Source organism: Ranitomeya variabilis, chromosome 2 (assembly GCF_051348905.1).
Source record: "Ranitomeya variabilis isolate aRanVar5 chromosome 2, aRanVar5.hap1, whole genome shotgun sequence".
Classification (NCBI taxonomy): domain Eukaryota; kingdom Metazoa; phylum Chordata; class Amphibia; order Anura; family Dendrobatidae; genus Ranitomeya; species Ranitomeya variabilis.
The window spans coordinates 1,085,543,027-1,085,562,298 of record NC_135233.1 but is presented as its reverse complement, the minus strand read 5'-3'; the positions used below and the strand labels follow the sequence as shown (position 1 = coordinate 1,085,562,298).

The window sequence follows — 19,272 nt, the reverse complement described above, 5'->3', positions numbered from 1 at the left end:
AAGTCATTATCTCAGTAAATTAGAATAATTAACAAAAAACACCTGCAAACGCTTCCTAAGTGTTCAAAAAGGTCCCCTAGCCGGTGTCAGTAGGCTCCATAAACATGGGGAAGACTGCTAACTTGACAGTTGTCCAGAAGGCAGTCATTGACACACTCCACAAGGAGGAGAAGCCAAGTAAAAGAGTTAGTATGTGGCTAATACCAATGTAGGTGCGTAACTGCATAATATGGACTCAAATGAATAGGGTGACCAAACAAATTAGTTCCCCTTCCGAAGGAAGGAAGGTAATATGTGGCTAATAGCAATCTATAGTTGTAATATAGACTCAAATGAATGGGGTAACCAGGCAAATTAGCTGTCCTCCATAAGGAAAAAAAAAACATAATATGTGGCTAATACCAGTGTAACTGCAAAATATGGATTCAAATGTTTAGGGTCACCAAACAAATTAGATCTCCTCCAGAAAGAAGGAAGGTAATAAATGGCTAACACCAAATGTAGATGTGTAATATGGATTCAAATCAAAGGGGTGACCAGGCTAATTAGCTCTCCTTCAGAAGGAAGAAAGATAGTTTACTTTAGCTTTTTTCTGTAAGACTTCCCAAAACAGCTGGATCGTCACAGAGAGAACCAGTAATCTGATCTTGGCTTTTCGGCATTATCTGTTATAGAATGGATTGGTGCCACTTACCAAAGCCAATCAAGAGATCAGAAAAATAAGGTTGACACTTACAGTTTAGCCCCACCCCTGAGTAGCCTGGCCATTCCCTCTAAACATCTTTTGGTGACTAGAGATGAGCAAATCGATGAGTAATGAATAACATTTGAATATGAATTTCAAGAAAATTTCAGATTCTGTTGAATTTGAAGTTTTCAGGATTTGGTTCATATAAAACCAGGAAAGTGATGGCTTTTTTAACCCCTTTCTGTCATTGGACGTACTATTCCGTCCATGTTGGGTGGGCCCTACTTCCCAAGGACGGAATAGTACGTCCAGCACGATCGGCCGTGCTCACGGGGGGAGCGCGGCCGATCGCGGCCGGGTGTCAGCTGACTATCGCAGCTGACATCCGGCACTATGTGCCAGGAGCGGTCACGGACCGCCCCCGGCACATTAACCCCCGGCACACCGCGATCAAACATGATCGCGGTGTGCCGGCAGAATTGGGAAGCATCGCGCAGGGAGGGGGCTCCCTACGTGCTTCCCTGAGACCCCCGGAGCAACGCGATGTGATCGTGTTGCTCCGAGAGTCTCCTACCTCCTTCCTCGCTGCAGGTCCCGGATCCAAGATGGCCGCGGCATCCGGGTCCTGCAGGGAGGGAGGTGGCTTACCGAGTGCCTGCTCAGTGCAGGTGCTGGTAAGCCTTCAGTGCTCTAAGTGAGATCGGTGATCTGACAGAGTGCTGTGCAAACTGTCAGATCACCGATCTGTGATGTCCCCCCTGGGACAAAGTAAAAAAGTTAAAAAAAATGTCCACATGTGTGAAAAAAAAAAATAAAAAAAAAATTCCTAAATAAATAATAAAAAAAATTATTCCCATAAATACATTTCTTTATCTAAATAAAAAAAAATCAAACAATAAAAGTACACATATTTAGTATCGCCGTGTCCGTAACGACCCCTCCTATAAAACTATATCACTAGTTAACCCCTTCAGTGAACATCGTAAAAAAAAAAAAAAAAAATACGAGGCAAAAAACAACGCTTTATTCTCATACCGCCAAACAAAAAGTGGAATAACACGCGATCAAAAAGACATATATAAATAACCATGGTACCGCTGAAAACGACATCTTGTCCCGCAAAAAACGAGCCGCCATACACCATCATCAGCGAAAAAATAAAAAAGTTATAGTCCTCAGAATAAAGCGATGCCAAAATAATTATTTTTTATATAAAATAGCTTTTATCGTATAAAAGCGCCAAAACATAAAAAAAAGGTATAAATGAGGTATCGCTGTAATCGTACTGACCCGAAGAATAAAACTGCTTTATCAATTTTACCAAACGCGGAATGGTATAAACGCCTCCCCCAAAAGAATTTAATGAATAGCTGGTTTTTGGTCATTCTGCCTCACAAAAATCAGAATAAAAAGCGATCAAAAAATCTCCCGTGCCCGAACATGTTACCAATAAAAACGTCAACTCGTCCCGCAAAAAACAAGACCTCACCTGACTCTGTGGTCTCAAATATGGAAAATTATAGCTCTCAAAATTTGGTAACGTAAAAAATATTTTTTGCAATAAAAAGCGTCTTTTAGTGTGTGACGGCTGCCAATCATAAAAATCCGCTAAATAACCCGCTATAAAAGTAGATCAAACCCCCCTTCATCACCCGCTTAGTTAGGGAAAAATTAAAAAAATTAAAAAAATGTATTTATTTCCATTTTCCCATTAGGGTTAGGGCTAGGGTTAGGGTTAGGGCTAGGGTTAGGGCTATGGTTAGGGTTGGGTCTAGGGTTGGGGCTAGGGTTAAGGCTACATTTAGGGTTGGGGCTAAAGTTAGGGTTAGGGTTGGGGCTAAAGTTAGGGTTAGGGTTTGGGTTACATTTACGGTTGAGAATAGGGTTGGGATTAGGGTTAGGGGTGTGTCTGGGTTAGAGGTGTGGTTAGGGTTACCGTTGGGATTAGGGTTAGGGGTGTGTTTGGATTAGGGTTTCAGTTATAATTGGGGGGTTTCCACTGTTTAGGCACATCAGGGGCTCTCCAAACGCGACATGGCGTCCGATTTCAATTCCAGCTAATTCTGCGTTGAAAAAGTAAAACAGTGCTCTCCCGTGTGCCCAAACAGGGGCTTACCCCAACATATGGGGTATCAGCGTACTCGGAACACATTGGAGAACAACTTTTGGGGTCCAATTTCTCCTGTTACCCTTGGGAAAATACAAAACTAGGGGCTAAAAATAATTTTTGTGGAAAATTTTTTTTTTTTATTTGCATGGCTCTGCGTTATAAACTGTAGTGAAACACTTGGGGGTTCAAAGCTCTCACAACACATCTAGATGAGTTCCTTAGGGGGTCTACTTTCCAAAATGGTGTCACTTGTGTTTTTTTTTACTGTTTAGGTACATTAGGGGCTCTGCAAACTCAATGTGACGCCTGCAGACCAATCCATCTAAGTCTGCATTGCAAATGATGCTCCTTCCCTTCCGAGCTCTGCCATGCACTCAAACGGTGGTTCCCCCCCAGATATCAGGTATCAGCATACTCAGGACAAATTGGACAACAATATATAGGGTCCAATTTCTCCTGTTACCCTTGGAAAAATACAAAACTGGGGGCTAAAAAATAATTTTTGTGGAAAAAAAAAAATTTTTTATTTGCACGGCTCTGCGTTATAAACTGTAGTGAAACACTTGGGGGTTCAAAGCTCTCACAACAAATCTAGAGTTCCTTAGGGGGCCTATTTCCAAAATGGTGTCACTTGTGGGGGGGTTTTACTGTTTAGGTACATTAGGGGCTCTGCAAACGCAATGTGACGCCTGCAGACCATTCCATCTAAGTCTGCATTCCAAATGGCGCTCCATCCCTTCCGAGCCCTCCCATGCGCCCAAACGGTGGTTCCCCCCCACATATGGGGTATCAGCGAACTCAGGACAAATTGGACAACAACTTTTGGGGTCCAATTTCTTCTCTTACCCTTTGGAAAATAAAAAATTGGGGACGAAAAGATCATTTTTGTGAAAAAATATGATTTTTTTATTTTTACGGTTCTGCATTATAAACTTCTGTGAAGCACTTGGTGGGTCAAAGTGCTCATCACACATCTAGATAAGTTCCTTAGGGGGTCTACTTTCCAAAATGGTGTCACTTGTGGGGGGTTTCAATGTTTAGGCACATCAGTGGCTCTCCAAACGCAACATGGCGTCCCATCTCAATTCCTGTCAATTTTGCAGTGAAAAGTCAAACGGCGCTCCTTCCCTTCCGAGCTCTGCCATGCGCACAAACAATGGTTTACCCCCACATATGGGGTATCAGCGTACTCAGGACCAATTGTATAACATCTTTTGGGGTCCATTTTCTCCTGTTACCCTTGGTAAAATAAAACAAATTGGAGCTGAAGTAAATTTTGTGTTAAAAAAAGTTAAATGTTCATTTTTATTTAAACATTCCAAAAATTCCTGTGAAACACCTGAAGGGTTAATAAACTTTTTGAATGTGGTTTTGAGCACCTTGAGGGGTGCAGTTTTTAGAATGGTGTCACACTTGGGTATTTTCTATCATATAGACCCCTCAAAATGACTTCAAATGAGATGTGGTCCCTAAAAAAAAATGGTGTTGTAAAAATGAGAAATTGCTGGTCAAATTTAACCCTTATAACTCCCTAACAAAAAAAAAATTTGGTTCCAAAATGGTGCTGATGTAAAGTAGACATGAGGGAAATGTTACTTATTAAGTATTTTGTGTGACATATCACTGTGATTTAATTGCATAAAAATTCAAATTTGGAAAATTGCGAAATTTTCAAAATTTTCATTTTTTTTACAAATAAACGCAGGTAATATCAAAGAAATTTTACCACTATCATGAAGTACAATATGTCACGAGAAAACAATGTCAGAATCACCAGGATCCGTTGAAGCGTTCCAGAGTTATAACCTCATAAAGGGACAGTGGTCAGAATTGTAAAAATTGGCCCGGTCCATAACGTGCAAACCACCCTTGGGGGTGAAGGGGTTAAGGATCCTGGTCCCCTGTGGTTCTTCTGGGATCTCAGCCCACTCCATCACTTGAAGGACGATGCATGTCATTGATGACAATAGCCTATATCGTTCCTCACGTGTATGTATGGACCTTAGCATTAGAGGACAAAGAAAGCTGTAGCGACTTGTCGTAAGAAGTTTTTTTTTTAACCCTTTGCTTACCCTCCATTTACTATGCTTTGGCGTCTGGAGAGACACCTTCAAATCCAACCAAATTTTTAATTTTATTCAGGTAAAATTTTATCTGCCAAACGAGTGAATCTCCCTGAAACAAATTTCAGGAAATTTGCTCATCACTATTGTTGAAAAAATGTCAGCCATCTGCCAAAAACAAAAATCTAATTTGCCCGAATTCTTGAACTTTGGGAAACTCTGTATAAATTCTATTAATTTAGGATTGATTTGCTCATATGTAGAAAGCGGCCATATTTTCATAAGTCAAATATCAAGGTAAAACAGTCCTCTATAATCCTTTTCTTGGTCGTCTCTATTTTAGGTGGAACTGTTATCAACGTCTACGGTAAAGGATTTGGCAGCAACACATCTATTATTTTAGTCCATGTTGGGCAAGAACCGTGTACCGTGTTGAAAGCCTCAGATGAGATTATCACCTGCCAGACACCACCTTACCTCTTTCTTGACCCAAATGAGGAGAACATCACTGTTCCTCTAATTATTTTCATTGCAAATATGACTACTAAGAATGTAATTTCTGATCTCCCTACCTCTGGCGATGGGAACCTTTCCTTCACTTATCACAGAGTCTTCACACCAACGATCTCCAATCTATCCTGGTTTTTAGAAAATGGAAGCCTCTGGTTGAATCTTACAGGAGCTAATGTGAAATACTCAGTTATATTTTTTGAGAATGCTGAGTCTGAAGTTGAATATAAAGTAACCTATAGGAACTTGCAGAACTCAAGTTTTGCGATTTCCCTCGATCATTTCACTGCTGGAAATTACAGTATAAAGGTGTATCAGGCCAATCTTGGATTTGCTAACATTACATCGGAGAAGATGTTTAAACTTGAACCTCGCGTGTCCTCCTTATCTCCTCGAGAAGGTCCATTGTGTGGTGGGATTCTTCTTACTCTTTTTGGATCTTTCTATAAAACCAGTAATGTTTCGGTTTTTGTGAACATCTCAGGAGGTTATCAATGCATTCTTCAGAGTGTTAGTAATGATACAATCACATGTGTCCTCCAAGTCAACGGCAAAGTCAACCTATCAAGCCCTACACGTATCCATACATCAGTAATTATCAATGAAATCACTGGATTTTGTGAACCAAATTGCACCTTGACTTTGCTTCCTGAACTGACTCCTATAATCGGTAGCGTTCTTCCAAGACTACGAAGAACGACCGCTCGTCTTTATATTTCTGGTGAAAGATTAAATAAGAATCTCCATATTGTGGTGGATAGTGCTCAAAGGTGTCCATTAGTCTTTTGGAATGAAACATTGGTCATATGTCAACTAGATGATAACATTTCTCCTGGGCCTCATACAGTTACTTTCCCATTTGGAGGAGATGGACATTCATGCCTGTCACTAACACCTTACAATTTTTACATAAAACCGCAAGTAACAGAATTTTATCCTCAAGTTTTTGGTGTCAATGGTGGTGGCTTATTGACGATAAAAGGATCAGGACTTCAAGGTTGGAACACCACTCTAGTATTCTTAGGAACCATTCATCCTTGTAAGATAACAGAAGCTAATAATACTGTAGTCAGATGTATGGTCCCACCAGAAAATGGAACAATGTGTATAACAATACTAGTGAATAATGACAGCTATATCGGTGGAAGTGTCTTTCTGGGAGAACCATATACACCCATGGTCCTTTCTGTCCTTAAGAATGGTTGGACATTGATCTTTGAATTATCAGGGGTCTCATCTATTGATAATGTTGCCCTCACAATTGGTAATTACAAATGCAGCAATGTTTCTGGAAATTCTTCATGGATGCAATGCTCTATCCCTCATCTACCAGCCGGGAATTATGTGATCCAGTGTCTCGATGGCCAAAGAGGTTGGGCGACATCAAATTTTACTGTGGCATTTCCACTTCAGCTCACTTCTTTGAGGAATAACATTGGTGAGTAAGTAACGTCAGTTGTGTACTTTGGGTTTTAATCCAAAGATCCAAAATGCAAAAATAGTTCTTTAAATATACGCAGCAGATCGACTCTTGTCCGTTACTGATTCACTACTATTCTCAATACTTTGTCTATTGTTAAATTATTAAGATGACATATTATCCCTAGTAATGCTATGTAATGGTAGAGGCCAATTGATCAATGATGGTGGATTTACGTTTTCTGCTGGATCTTTAGGACTCATTATCTTGTTTGAGCCTGAGGATGCTGAGAGTGACCATCGTTCCCAGAGGAATTCCATTCTAGCATGAGTGAAACATAGAAACGCCTTGCGATTGTTGTCCTGGTCTTTGTGATCATTGCGTTATTATGCTTTTCGAATAATAAAAAAAAAAAAAAGAATAGCTATCAGAAAATATCAAGACCTTAAACATCAGAAGAACATTTTAGGAGTGTTTTTGCTTCATTTCTTGCAGACTGCATAGAGGATAGGACTTTTCATATTTCTGGGACTGGCTTTTCTCCTGGAAACACTGTGGTGACCATCTGTGGATCTCCATGTGAATTGTCTGACAACCTCACAACGACCACTGATCTCTACTGCTCCAACTGGAAACTAAACAGTAAGTACACGACGTACTTGCCTATTTCAATGCACCACAATGTAGGAAGTGTAATTTCACCCTACACATATGAGCATATGGATTACATCACTTGGCTCCTATGGGACTTTAGAAGAGGAAGCCCAGACTACGGTGGCTTCTTCACTTATTTTAAAGGGTTATTACAAAAGGACATATCGTTAGGAACTGGTATGAGTTTTTGTTTAGTGGGTATCTCACTAGAATTGGTGCAAATCGATATGCATGATATGGTCCATCAGCCCCACCAGTAATCTGTGTCCTCTGTATGGGAGCCTTGAGAACATACCTGATGGCATCACTGGCTCTTCTTTTGATTAGCCGGTCTCGCACATCATCATAGTGGCGCCATGATGCACCTAATCGTTAGAGAAGCCGCAAATGAAATCAGGGAGGAGTTGGTTCTTACGACTCTTACGACTCCCGTCCAGCGGCCACAGATTAGTGACGTGGCCGATGGACCAAATTCGTACAAACTCTATCTCCAACATCTGTGACTCGGTCCCACCAATTTTTAAGAATGAAGAAACTATCCTTTCGATGAGTGGAGAATATGTTTGTAGGGATCACATCTCCACAGATTCAGCAAAGAAGAGTTTTCGAAATTACACTCCTCCGGTAAAGAAGTGAGGACACTCCGCTCTGCCTGTTAGAGGGAGGTCAGGGATCACTTTACATGATGTGTTCATATGCCCTAGCCGGTCAGACAGACCCTGGATCACCAAATTGGCTAATTTCTTTAACTCAGACAGGTAGAAACAGTCCATAATGTGTGCAGGTGGCACCAATTTTTGATTCTGGGAAGGTTGAAGATGATCTCACCTCTTGGTTGGTTCAAGTCTGAGAAAAGGATGGGTACGTGGGTCGGGATAGTTTGCATATGGTGGGAAATACTGAGAGAATGATTTTCTCCCATGGGAAAACAAAACATCACTTTTACTGTGTTTGAACAATGAATTACGTGTTTGGGGTGAGCAGCAGGAAATAAACGTCGGCAGCTGCCAAGTACAACACACGTGACACCAGGTTAATTAAAATCGGGTAACGAGGGATCGTGATCAGAGGGTCATAAATATACTGTGTCTATACAGTCATTATATTATAGCACTGTATTCCCACAGGACCCAGACTGAATCCACATTACATGACATAGTTAGAAAGCGTCATAAAGGAACAGTGCCATAACACGTGTCTGACTTTGTCATCTGGCACGTCTCGTTAATCTATCGTAATGTGCTGTTTAGGGTTTTCGATAGGGCTGCAAATTAACGCACTATATACCTTTAACTCTGGGAGTTATCAATGTACACAAGAGATTTAAAACAATAAATATAGCTCAGATTTAACCCCTGAGGTACCAGGGATATCAGGATAATGTTCACACATCTAACATACAAAAAAAACCCCTAAATTATAGCATACATATATTATATTATACCCTATTTCCTGCGTCTATTTAAAAGTAAACACATGAAACAAAAAATTTGCAACAATTTGTGAAAAAAAGATAAAAAAAAGCATAAAAAGGAATATGCTTGACTAAAAATGTAGAGCTTATGGCATACAATACCTACGACAAATGAATAATCAGCATGTGCATAGTTTTGTCACAAATGTCTAATATGTCTATGTACAGTACAGACCAAAAGTTTGGACACACCTTCTCATTTAAAGATTTTTCTGTATTTTCATGACTATGAAAATTGTACATTCACACTGAAGGCATCAAAACTATGAATTAACACATGTGGAATTATATACTTCACAAAAAAGTGTGAAACAGCTGAAAATATGTCTTATATTCTAGGTTCTTCAAAGTAGCCACCTTTTGCTTTGATGACTGCTTTGCACACTCTTGGCATTCTCTTGACAAGCTTCAAGAGGTAGTCACCGGGAATGGTTTTCACTTCACAGGTGTGCCCTGTCAGGTTTAATAAGTGGGATTTCTTGCCTTATAAATGGGGTTGGGACCATCAGTTGTGTTGTGCAGAAGTCTGGTGGATACACAGCTGATAGTCCTACTGAATAGACTGTTAGAATTTGTTTTATGGCAAGAAAAAAGCAGCTAAGTAACGAAAAACGAGTGGCCATCATTACTTCAACAAATGAAGGTCAGTCAGTATGAAAAATTGGGAAAACTTTGAAAGTGTCCCCAAGTGCAGTGGCAAAAACCATCAAGCGCTACAAAGAAACTGGCTCACATGAGGACCGCCCCAGGAAAGGAAGACCAAGAGTCACCTCTGCTTCTGAGGATAAGTTTATCCGAGTCACCAGCCTCAGAAATCGCAGGTTAACAGGAGCTCAGATTAGAGACCAGGTCAATGCCACACAGAGTTCTAGCAGCAGACACATCTCTACAACAACTGTTAAGAGGAGACTTTGTGCAGCAGGCCTTCATGGTAAAATAGCTGCTAGGAAACCACTGCTAAGCACAGGCAACAAGCAGAAGAGACTTTTTTGGGCTAAAGAACACAAGGAATGGACATTAGACCAGTGGAAATCTGTGCTTTGGTCTAATGAGTCCAAATTTGAGATCTTTGGTTCCAACCACCGTGTCTTTGTGCGACGCAGAAAAGGTGAACGGATGGACTCTACATGCCTGGTTCCCACAGTGAAGCATGGAGGAGGAGGTGTGATGGTGTGGGGGGGCTTTGCTTGTGACACTGTTGGGGATTTATTCAAAATTGAAGGCATACTGAACCAGCATCGCTACCACAGCATCTTGCAGCGGCATGCTATTCCATCCAGTTTGCGTTTAGTTGGACTATCATTTATTTTTCAACAGGACAATGACCCCAAACACACCTCCAGGCTGTGTAAGGGCTATTTGACCAAGAAGAAGAGTGATGGGGTGCTACGCCAGATGACCTGGCCTCCACAGTCACCAGGCCTGAACCCAATCGAGATGGTTTGAGGTGAGCTGGACCGCAGAGTGAAGGCAAAAGGGCCGACAAGTGCTAAGCATCTCTGGGAACTCCTTCAAGATTGTTGGAAGACCATTCCCGGTGAATACCTCTTGAAGCTCATCAAGAGAATGCCAAGAGTGTGCAAAGCAGCCATCAAAGCAAAAGGTGGCTACTTTGAAGAACCTAGAATATAAAACATAATTTCAGTTGTTTTACACTTTTTTGTTTAGTATATAATTCCACATGTGTTAATTCATAGTTTTGATGCCTTCAGTGTGAATGTACAATTTTCATAGTCATGAAAATACAGAAAAATCCTTAAATGAGAAGGTGTGTCTAAAAGTTTGGACTGTACTGTACATGCACACATCTTCACATTGTCATCAACACTGAAGAAACCAAAAATCTCCGAGCTGTAGCTTTGATAGATGTTCTAATTTGGGAAACAAGATATTTATGTACGCAACTATTCATCTTCTTACTCCTTTAAAAAAAAGTATTTTTATACTTGAAAATCGGAGAACATTTATCTTGTTTGATTAGTAAGAGAGTGATAATCTGAAGAAAGGTTCCTGTGTAATCCTACTGGTTTCACTGGTGTCTGTATAAGGAAGAGATGGCAGTAATTGTTTGTAATAGGTATGAAGGATGATAACATGAAGAAAGGTTCCTGCTAGTGATGAGCAAATATACTGGCTACTCGACATTTCTCGAGCATGCTCGGGGGTCCTTCGAGTATTTTTTAGTGCTCGGAGATTTAGTTTTTATTGCCACAGCTGAATGATTTACATCTGTTAGCCAGCATAAGTACATGTGGGGATTGCCTGGTTACTAGGGAATCCCCACATGTACTTATGCTGGCTAACAGATGTAAATCATTCAGGTGCGGCAAGAAAAACTAAATCTCCGAGCACTAAAAAATACTCTGAGGACCCCCGAGCATGCTCGAGAAATGTCGAGTAGCCAGTATATTCGCTCATCACTAGTTCCTGCATAATCCACAGATTTCACTGTTGTCTGTATAGGGGAATAGATGACAGTAATAGACTATAATAGGTATGAGGGGTGATAACATGAAGAAAGGTTCCTGCATAGTTTTCTTGTTTTACTGGTTTCTGTATAGGGAAGAGATGACAGTAATGATCTATAATAGGTATGAGATGTAACAATATGAACAAAAAGTTCCTTTATCATCCCCTTGGTTTCACTGGTGTCGTATAAGGCAAAAGATGACAGTAATGGCCTACAGAAGGTATGAGGGGTGATCATGTAAGGAGATGGACATACTGCCCACATTTCCCCTTGAAGACATGTGGATCGTTGCAAATGTAGTTTGATGTGTAATATGTATGGTGACATGCGGTATAGTGATAGCTCGACAGTAGCTTAAATTTAATGTTTGGGACTAACCCAAAGTGGGAGGTGGCTAAGGTGAAGGGACAGAGACAGTATCCTGTCAGGAAGTTAGATAGGGCTCAGTGTGCAACCAAAGCAGACCTAACGTCTGACTAGTCAGTAGAGCCGCGTGATCTGGAGTAGAGGAAGAAAAAGTGACAGAAGGACAGTGATGGGCCCTGGGATTAATATTACGGGCCCGAGTTTATAACTCAGATAGGTAACGGACCGGGATGTAACAGAGAACTTGTGGCGAACAGAGTTCCCCAGGTGGGAGTTCCAAGGCGTCAGTAGCAGAAAAGCTAGGGATCAACCATATTGACAAACTAGTTCCCTTAAGGGGAAAGAAGATGTAGAATTACGGATTGAAACTAGAACTCTCACTAGCTGGACTGTAGCACTGAGCTGGGTTGTGGTGAAGGAAGGTGAAACAGGGGAGACAGAGACCAAGTGCGTTAAGAGAAAGGAATCGAGACTGTGTGTGAAAATGCTCCATATTGTGAAGGAAACATTCTATCATGCATAATCCCACCAAGTTATTGTTCAGTAAAAAGTTTATTTTTGACTGATAGTCTCCCTCATTAAACTGCTTGACATAAGTCCATACATCCAGCCAGGAGCCCGACTTTCATGTAACGTTCCAGGGAGTAAGAGACGAGTTCCTCACCCACGAATACTGCCCCTCGCCACGTTACACTTAGCGTAGTCGCCGGGATCGAATCTTGCAGCTGAAAGAGCAAACTAAAACATGGAAGACTCAAGTTGCATGGGAAATAGTGACTGTTATGTGATCTACGATGACGGCGAGCATGAACTTTGAGATGGCAGTTAACGGCGCAGTAGAAGAGGAAGGTCCCACCCATCTTGGGCGTAGAAGGTACGAAAGGGTGTGAAGAGCCATCCAGCTCTCTACACGTTGCCTACTGAAGAGAGAGTTGTAGTTGGAAATGCCAGCTCACAGCGGGGAGTGCCTGCCTTAGTTGAGGAGTTGAGGAGAATGGGACAGTGAGCTGAAAAAAACACCACCCAGCGAAGGATGGAATAGTGAAGTAGGACGCCAAGTGATAAGAAGGGCAACGCCATTAGTCTGCTGGGAGTTAAGGAGTGAGCAGTGCTATGTGATGGCAGAGTGGGATGGCAAGGGGGGGCATTACACTTGACAAGCCGTCCGTTGAGAAAATAGGACGCGGTCAGTTGCGGTAGCTAATGGCGCTGTAGGAGGAAGAGATACGGTCAGTTGACCTGGTGAGGAAGGTCACCGGGTATCGTGAAAGAGAGCAAGAAACAAGGCACGAGCCGGAGTTTGAATCTCTGACCTTGGCCTTGTTCAAGGACTGCTTAAGGGCTAAAAGTTGAAGGCCTTTCAGGCCCGAGGCCAGTGGGTTACCCACTGACCCCAAGAAAAGCCCCCACGCCTGAGCGGGCACCACCTACGACCACTGCGTCCCTGTCCTAAGGACTGATGGGGGGACAATGGCCTGTTCCATTGATGTAAAAGAGCTACCTCTTAAGGAATGGACTTTGTTGTGTCCAAATCAACCTGAAGGACTGGTGCTGGGTTAGAAAAAAACAAAAGGTCTCTTGGATGGTCTCGATTCCAGTGTCCTAGACTAGTAGGACCAGGTCTATGCCCCGCGCCACGTTACAATATCCTGAAGAAAGTTTCCTGTATCATTCCCTGGTTTCACTGGTGTTTGTACAGAGGAAGACATGACAGTAATGGCCTGACTATAGTATGTACAAGGGGTGATAACATGAAGAAATGTTCCTGTGTTCTACATCTGCTTCCACTGGTGACTTTACAAGAAAAGAGATAATAGTAACAAGCCTGTAATTTGCAAGAGGTGCGATCACATAAAGAAAAGTTCCTGCATCCCACTTTTAAAATTATTTTACATTAAAATTAGATCTGAAGCAATGTAAGGTTGTTTAAAAAAATAAATTCTTAAAAGGTGGAATCATTTTTATGCCGCCATTTAAATTTTTGGCAAAGGAAATAGCTGTCTGTTACTACACTGAGGCATATGAGCTCTCGTGGACAATTTCTCAGACACCCGATCACCTTCGAAAGTAATCCTTGCTTTCCTCTCAAGTGGATTAGGACAAAATATTCAGATGACAGAAGTACTTTGCTGTAGTTGTACTTTGGGAAGGCTCAATTACAGCACTTTCCACTAGGTGACAGTATAGGAACGTCTTTATTTTCGCTCCGGTTCTGTACACTGTAACTTTAAGAAACAAACAAAAAAAATAAAGTACAAGAATAATCCTCTTTTCTATAAATTTTTGCAAATAACTATTTATTTTTGACGATATGACGAGTGTGCTTATCCGTACTGGCTGGCAGGAGACACATCATGACGATTATCCCTATCAGCTGATGGTACTGGCATTGCCACTTTGCCCATGCACCTGGGAGCAGGCACCGGCTTTAGTTCACAGCCGTGTCCCTTTTTTAAGGACATATCTGAAGAACCTTTTGATCTCTGCTATGCAAACACTGCAGCCAAACAATGTTCATCACATCATTAATAGGAAAAAATTGAAAGTCAGTTAAAAAGAAATCCAACATAAACGCACATTACAAAAAAATAAAATCTATGTATAATTTACAAAATATAGGCTCCAAAACATAAAATATTATGGATTTTTTTGTAATAGTGCAGCAAATTTAGAGCATGTATGATTGTTAGAACTAAGTAAAACGTAATAAAAGTAAAAAGTGGTAAAACAAAATATATAAAACAATAACAATTTTTTTTCAGAATAAAAACGTAAAAATTAAATAAAATAGTAATGTACTTTTTTTTGTTAATCATAACAAATACATAAACTAAAACTCACCCACAAAAAACACCTATAGGTAGACAGAAGGAAAAGGCTAAACAAGTTATAGAATTCAACGGTAGATAATACATAGACATAAATAGAAGAAAGCAAACAATGTATAAAAAAAATAAAAACAAATGTTCTTGAAAACCAAAAAAATTGGACGATTTCTTGAATAGTTTAATAGTAATGTAATAATAAGTAACAGATAATTTTAGATGGCTACCAAATAACGTAAATGAACCAAAAGCTGAAATGTCTACACTTGTGTACGCGGACATCAACAGTAAGTGGAGAGAGCTACACTTATGTGATTGTTTTATTTACCCGGCTAATACCACTTTGTGTTTTATAAGCTCCTTTTCTCAGTTTTCTTTCATTTACAACAAGGAAATATTTTAAAAGTGTTGGAAGAATGCTTTGAATTGTGCAGATAAGACCCTCAACATGGCTCTAGCGGTTCCTGCCTAGAATAGCTGGGGGAGTGGCACTGATCCCCAACTTTGTCACATACGGGATCGGGGAGATCACACAGATCCACCAGTTTGTAAGGGAACACAATTCCACGCTGACTCCAATCGTTAGGACAATTACGAAATTGACTGACGAGTGATAGACAAGGCAGCGGCCTCTTCAACTACTAGGCCGGTTGTTGGGGAACTAACAGTGATTGTATGGTATATAGACCTCAGATTAGAATGCATGGAATATATATATATATATATATATATATATATATATGTATGTATATATATATATATATATATATATATATATATATATATATATACAGTCATATGAAAAACTTTGGGCACCCCTATTAATCTTAAGCTTAATGTTTTATAAAAATGGTTTTTTTTGCAACAGCTATTTCCGTTTCATATATCTAATAACTGTTGGACACAGTAATGTTTCTGCCTTGAAATGAGGTTTATTGTACTAACAGAAAATGTGCAATCTGCATACAAACAACATTTGACAGGTGCATAAGTATGGGCACCCTTATCATTTTCTTGTTTTAAATACTCCTACCTACATTTTACTGACTTACTAAAGCACTTTTTTTGGTTTTGTAACCTCATTGAGCTTTGAACTTCATAGCTAGGTGTATGCAATCATGAGAAAAGCTACTTAAAGTGGCCACTTGCAAGTTGTTCTCCTGTTTGAATCTCCTCTGAAGAGTGGCATCATGGGCTCCTCAAAACAACTGTCAAATGATCTGAAAACAAAGATTATTCAACATAGTTGTTCAGGGGAAGGATACAAAAAGCTATCTCAGAGATTTAACCTGTCAATTTCCACTGTGAGAAACATAGTAAGGAAATGGAAGAACACAGGTACAGTTCTTGTTAAGGCCAGAAGTGGCAGGCCAAGAAAAACATCAGAAAGGCAGAGAAGAAGAATGGTGAGATCAGTCAAGGACAATCCTCAGGCCACCTCCAGAGATCTGCAGCATCAACTTGCTGCAGATGGTGTCATTGTGCATCGGTCAACTATACAACGCACTTTGCACAAGGAGAAGCTGTATGGGAGAGTGATGCGAAAGAAGCCGTTCCTGCAAGCATGCCACAAACAGAGTCGGCTGAGGTATGCAAAAGCACATTTGGAGAAGCCAATTTCTTTTTGGAAGAAGGTCCTGTGGACTGATGAAACCAAGATTCAGATGTTTTGTCATACAAAAAGGCGTTATGCATGGCGGCAAAAAACACAGTGCATTGTATAGTTGACCGATGCACAATGACACCATCTGCAGCAAGTTGATGCTGCAGCTCTCTGGAGGTGGTCTGAGGATTGTCCTTGACTGATCTCACCATTCTTCTCCTCTGCCTTTCTGATGTTTTTCTTGGCCTGCCACTTCTGGCCTTAACAAGAACTGTACCTGTGTTCTTCCATTTCCTTACTATGTTCCTCACAGTGGAAATTGACAGGTTAAACATCTGAGACAGCTTTTTGTATCCTTCCCCTGAACAACTATGTTGAATAATCTTTGTTTTCAGATCATTTGACAGTTGTTTTGAGGAGCCCATGATGCCACTCTTCAGAGGAGATTCAAACAGGAGAACAACTTGCAAGTGGCCACTTTAAGTAGCTTTTCTCATGATTGCATACACCTGGCTATGAAGTTCAAAGCTCAATGAGGTTACAAAACCAAAAAAAGTGCTTTAGTAAGTCAGTAAAAAGTAGGTAGGAGTATTTAAAACAAGAAAATGATAAGGGTGCCCATACTTATGCACCTGTCAAATTTTGTTTGAATGCAGATTGCACATTTTCTGTTAGTACAATAAACCTCATTTCAAGGCAGAAACATTACTGTGTCCAACAGTTATTAGATATATGAAACTGACATAGCTGTTGCAAAAAAAACAATTTTTATAAAAGATTAAGCTTCAGATTAATAGGGGTGCCCAAACTTTTTCATATGACTGTATACCCCAGTATGGTCACTACCAGCTCTGCAATAACAAAAAATAAACCATTACTAGCTGCCACTAACAATCATTTTTTACGGGCTGATTGAACACCATTACAGTTAGTGTATGGTTTCAGGGGTGCGGTTTACAGAGCAAGAGGAACAGAGCTATGACATTTTATATGTTTAATCCAGAATGGTAGGCAGTGTGTATAAAAATATACAAAAATGTTACAAATTCCATTCCAGAAATGGCAGACATCCTAATTATTCTTTTTATTAGATCAAGATTACACTCTCATAACTTCCCTTGGTGAACAGATATGGAGGCTGGTTGTGGGATGTGCTTGGCCTGTTAGAATTTTATGAGATCCCTAACTTTTGATATATTTTCACCCCTGGAGGTCCCAAATGGTAGATATTGTCATCATGTTTCTTAATCTTATCGCAATTTTATCTGTCTATAAAGATGAAACATGGCATGGATAGCACTATCCATCTGACCAATATTGATTTGGACAAGTTCTGCCAGCCTTACAGTGATGTGAGTGAATACATTATGATTTTTCTTTGCTGTGATGCCGCAAATATATATGTCAAGGGTGTGTCAGGAGTGACCGACAGTCATCCTAGATATGGCAGTAGAAGGTCATTGCAATTAGCTCAAGCATCATCTTGATTTTTGAGGTGCAGTTTTTTGGGTACCTGTTGTGATCTTCTGTTTTCGGATAGATCCAGAAAGGGTTCGGGCTGTACTTGATTGGGACCGTCCAGAGAATCTGAAGGCGTTACAGCGTTTTCTGGGTTTTACTACATTTTACCGAAAGTTTATTTAAAATTATTCGGTAATGGTGAAACCCTTTAATGACATGACAAGGAAGGGGGCTGATTTTTCTAAATGGTTGGATGCTGCTCAACAGGCTTTTTCCTCCTTAAAGAGTTGTTTTAACGATGCACCCATACTCTGTCAACCTGATGTTTCTCAGTCTTTTATCATAGAAATGGATGCATTGGAGGTGGGGTCGGGGCTCTGTTGTCTCAGGATCCGTCCCAGGTTAAATGGCTTCCATAGGCCTTCTCTTCCAAAAAATTATCCTTGGCCGAGAGAAATTATGACGTGGGTAATATATAGCTTTTGTTGATTAAATTGGCGTTCGAGGAGTGGCGACATTGGTTGGAGGGGGCAGGACATCCTATTAATGTTATCACGGACCACAAGAACCTGTCGTATCTTCAATCGGTTAAACATCTAAACACTAGACAACCTAGGTGGTCACTGTTTATTAGATTTAATTTTGCTGTCACTTTCCATGCAGGAGTTAAAAACACCAAGGCAGATGCTTTATCACGGAATGTCCCTGGTGGTGGTGACCATGGGGACCCTACCCCAATTTTGCAGAAGGGGGTAGTCATCACGGCATTATACCCTGACCTGTAGGGTGAGGTTTTGGAGGCTCAGAGGGAGCCCCTGCCTCCTTCCCTTTGTGGAGGTTATTTGTACAGCCTTATTTGCGGCGTAAAGTAATTAGGGAACATCATAACCCTGTACTTGCTGGTCTTCCAGGTGGTAAGGCAACTGCAACTTCGTCCTGACCCAATATGACTACAGGTAATCACTGCTGCTAATTGGTACTCAGTATTGCCCACCTGCTGACCACTAGGGATATTCAGGGATGCTGTATTATAACTACATCTATATACCGTACATAGACTTAATAAATATATGTGGCAGCTAGCCGTTTACACGGTATGTCTATTTAGATGTTATGGCGAGCTGACACCTCGCTTATGATTATATATAGGGGTCTGTGTAGTTTGTAGCTTTTGTTTCTGTACTCTGCATCTGTTTATTATAACGTCTCACCAGTATTTGTATCTTTTATCTGTATGTTTTTAGATACGTTTTGTAATAAAAATTAGGTTTTTTAAATTACTCTTTGATCCTGAGTCTTCATAGTGCTCTATTGGTGTGTTAAATTCATTCAGTGTCTGCAGCATGTTGCTGGTGTTGGCCCTTACTTGTCTCTGTCTAGTTGGAAGTACTAACAGTCGGTTAGTGCCTTCTCAGAAGACTCTTAGAGGATTGCTGGTGTGACATTTCGGTGGTCTTCTCAAGCTAAGTGTTCCCCTTGTTTGTCTACCCTCTCTGTCTTTAGTTGTAGTGAGGAATGACTAGTACAAATCCCGTCCCTTCCCTAACCAGTGCCTATCACTAGGGTCAGGCAGGGATTAGGTTTCTGCCCACCAATAACTGCAGAACCTGTATAGGGACTTTTAGGGC

General features: G+C 40.6%; 1 protein-coding gene across 1 annotated transcript in view; it reads left to right on the top strand.

Moving 5' to 3' along the window:
• The window catches only part of PKHD1 (PKHD1 ciliary IPT domain containing fibrocystin/polyductin), a 785,044-nt gene that overhangs the window by 104,364 nt on the left and 661,408 nt on the right, over positions 1-19,272 (top strand). The window contains exons 31-32 of the mRNA XM_077281797.1: positions 5,205-6,809; positions 7,287-7,433. Of these exons, the coding sequence (XP_077137912.1) occupies positions 5,205-6,809; positions 7,287-7,433 (1,752 nt within the window). The remainder of the gene's footprint in view (positions 1-5,204; positions 6,810-7,286; positions 7,434-19,272) is intronic.